This window comes from Cyprinodon variegatus, unplaced genomic scaffold, assembly GCF_000732505.1.
Source record: "Cyprinodon variegatus isolate N-32 unplaced genomic scaffold, C_variegatus-1.0 Scaffold787, whole genome shotgun sequence".
Classification (NCBI taxonomy): domain Eukaryota; kingdom Metazoa; phylum Chordata; class Actinopteri; order Cyprinodontiformes; family Cyprinodontidae; genus Cyprinodon; species Cyprinodon variegatus.
Window position 1 is genome coordinate 58,132 of NW_015151240.1, and position 3,176 is coordinate 61,307.

A 3,176-nucleotide genomic window follows, 5' to 3' on the forward strand; every position below is an offset into this window, starting at 1 on the left:
GGTTAAAGGCTGGAAACTAAAATTTATGTCTAGTTCTAGTTTTGTTTGATTTCATCTTGAATACTGCAGATTTTATGTAATAGTGTTTTCACAAAGTTGTGTTCTACAATAACAGCAACATAGAATCCTTATTGATTTATCGCAACAAACAACATTTACACAAACAAGAGCAACAAGAAAAGTAAAAATCTAAATGGAGCAAAGCTTCAGGGTGTAAAAAATGCTCTGATGTGACATGGTAAAGTAAAGCTCAGGGCCTGAGAGCTGTTTAATTTAACACACTGAAGCAGAGACATGAAGGTGGATCCTCAGGTGAGGTTTACAGGTAGCTGGTAAATTTCAGACTCACCTCAGGGACACATGACAGGAAGGGCTTGATGTAGATGTTGGAGTTGTACACCTTCAGGTCATGATCTCCCAGCCCACGAGTCACCCCGATTGTTGCCATTACACGAGCCTATACTCAATCACAGAGACACACGCAAACACACAACCACACACACAACCACACACACACACACAGGGTCAGATAACAATGTATTACAAGGTTTTTGTTCCAGGATAAGCTTCAATTCCCGGAAAATCCAATTATGACGGATTATTAGGAGAGAGCATGCTCTTTCAGAGAATAATAAAAAAAAACTGAGCGAGTCTCATTAAAGTCCAGGCAGACACAACATTTAGAGAACGACTAGAAATCAATGAGAATGCTTCAAAATTGAAAAAAGAAATTAATATAAACTGTTTAACTTCAAAGGGAACAAATCATCCCGCAAAATGTTGATATAAAACATTTAAATGCATCCAAAACATTTTAAAGAATAGCCTAAAGTGTGACTAACGCTGTCCATATTCATAAACCACAATGTTGTGCTCAGAAGAAAAAACAATAACCCATATTTTATTATATTTGCTTCAAAAGAAATGCAATTTCTTCTGGTCTTGATCCAAAGTTCTCCAGAATAAAAGATAAGCTATATTGAGTCTTACCTTTTTCCCCTCTCCATATATCAGTGGGAATTTCAGATCATCTTCAACAATTGTCTTATAGGCCCTGCAGCAGCAAAAGAAACAAACATCTGATTATTGGAATAATGATTACTGCAGGGTCAACCAAGAAATAATGACTCTAAAGATTACCACTAAAAGCTTTCTTTATTTTCTTATTCAGCCTCTAATACATAAATCATTTATTTTAGTTGTCAAGAACAAATCACATGCTAACTTTTGTAAATACGTCTGTATGTCTGATGAAGAGTGAGCAGTTTTACCAGCCAGTCATGGTGTGGTCTCTGTAGAGCATCTTCTTGCCCAGCTCACTGTGCTGGATCCTCCGAGGGAACTCAATGTGAGTGAACTCGTTACCCAGAAGTGCAGGCCTAAGGAAGCCCTGGAGGGTCATAAATAATTAAAAGAGGTTGAATCAAACTAGAGAATGAAAGAAAGTGGGTAACGGTTTCAGATGTGCAACAGTGAGCCTGCAGAGTGAAAAGTAGTAACGATAATAGAAATAGAAGCTCCAGGTATAACATAGAGAGAATATGAAAACAGATAATTAATGATTTACAGGCTTCTCTGTAGGGATGGGAACCAAAACCTGGTTTCAAACGGCCCCTGGGGCAACGTCAGACGGCCCTCATGGACCAACAGGCTTCAGCCTTATTGAACCTCTTAAAGGTATTATTGAGAAAACATTGTTCTGCAGACTCCTTAAGAAACAGAGCGCTGATGGGAGGGGCTAACCTCTGCTCATACATGTCGGTCTCACTCGCATCAAGGCTATTGTAAATTTAGCAAAATTATCCCCATATTTAGCGACTTTACTGACTCATTTAATTTTTTATTTTTCCAAAGACCCACAAGCGATTTTTGTAGCGGCTTTTTGTGTTGTTTGGGACTTTTGTGACAATTGAAAACCATAAACCTTACTGATGATCAGTCAGTCAGCCTGGCTGTGCAGTAACTACGATGGGAGATGGAGACTTGTCTCTTTTCCCAAAATATATCAAGCTGGATGAGCAAACTTCCAATGTTTCCACCCAAGATGACAGGATGTAAATATAATCTAAATGTAATCTTGGAATTTTTTTTTTTTTTGTCTGACACTTTTCACACCTAGATCTGCCTTGTAAATGATTTAAACTCAGCATATTACCTCATTCACTGTTGATTATTCTGTAATGCTTTGGTGAAATTAGATAATATAGACAAAATCTGTATGTAGTGTTGGTTTAGGTTAAAAAATAAATTAATACTTAAGTTCATGTTTGTTAGTTTTTAGCATATTAAGATAGTTTTTAATCACTCTGGTTTGCTCACTTTTATAATCCTCTCTCCTACTTATATACAACATAGTTCTTTTTGTTAAGATATAGTGTTTAAGCATTAATTTAGCATGTGTTTTATGTATGTAGTGTTTATTTTTCTTTAATTAAAACAAAAACTATTGATTAGTGCAGGGGGAACCACCGGAGACATTTTTAATTATAATCTGTTACTTTAAACGGAATTTAACACTAAAATAAAATTAGGTTTTTATGCATTTTTAAATAAAATAAAAAAATCTTTTTAAAATCTAAAGTGTTTCTTGAAGTAGAGAACAACAATCTTTCAGTTTGGTATATAGACAATTTCCTGATTCACATAATTTATAAAACACCTGAACTGACATTTTTTGTTTTGTTTTTATGGCTTAATGAGAGCAGTGGGCTTTATGCTGCCCTGCAAGGCTTTAAACCTGAGTTTGATTGTAGTCTAAATCATTCTAAAGCACATATCAAGGTGTTCATTTTGGATCCTGGATCCATATTTATTTTTGATTCTGTTCATGGTGGAGAATCCTGCTTCAAAGCAGTAGGTTGAGCCAAACATACTCAAAATGTGCAGGGTCATCTTTGAGCATGCCGTTTCACTTTTCTGTCACCAGTTCACTGCAGTTCTTCTAGCAGTCCACACTTTCTTTCACTTTTTCTCATCGTCTTCTCCTTCTTTCCCATCGCCCGGCTTGCCACAGGTTTGCCTGCTGTGTCTAAAAGTAGCAGCAGCAGCAGCCCAGACTGACAGCAGCTCATTGGATCATTTGTTTGTAGTCTGGTGCCCGGACGCTCAGCAGGGCTTTACCATATTAACAGGAGAAGCAGCGCAAGTTAAATTAGACTCTGCTGTCGGACAATATG

General features: G+C 36.9%; 1 protein-coding gene across 1 annotated transcript in view; it reads right to left on the reverse strand.

Moving 5' to 3' along the window:
• LOC107098534 (protein phosphatase 1H-like) overlaps nt 1-3,176 on the reverse strand; it is a 30,478-nt gene that overhangs the window by 5,629 nt on the left and 21,673 nt on the right. The window contains exons 6-8 of the mRNA XM_015396269.1: nt 1,272-1,390; nt 991-1,054; nt 350-457 (exon numbers count right to left, since the gene is read on the reverse strand). Coding sequence (XP_015251755.1) covers nt 350-457; nt 991-1,054; nt 1,272-1,390 — 291 coding nt within the window. The remainder of the gene's footprint in view (nt 1-349; nt 458-990; nt 1,055-1,271; nt 1,391-3,176) is intronic.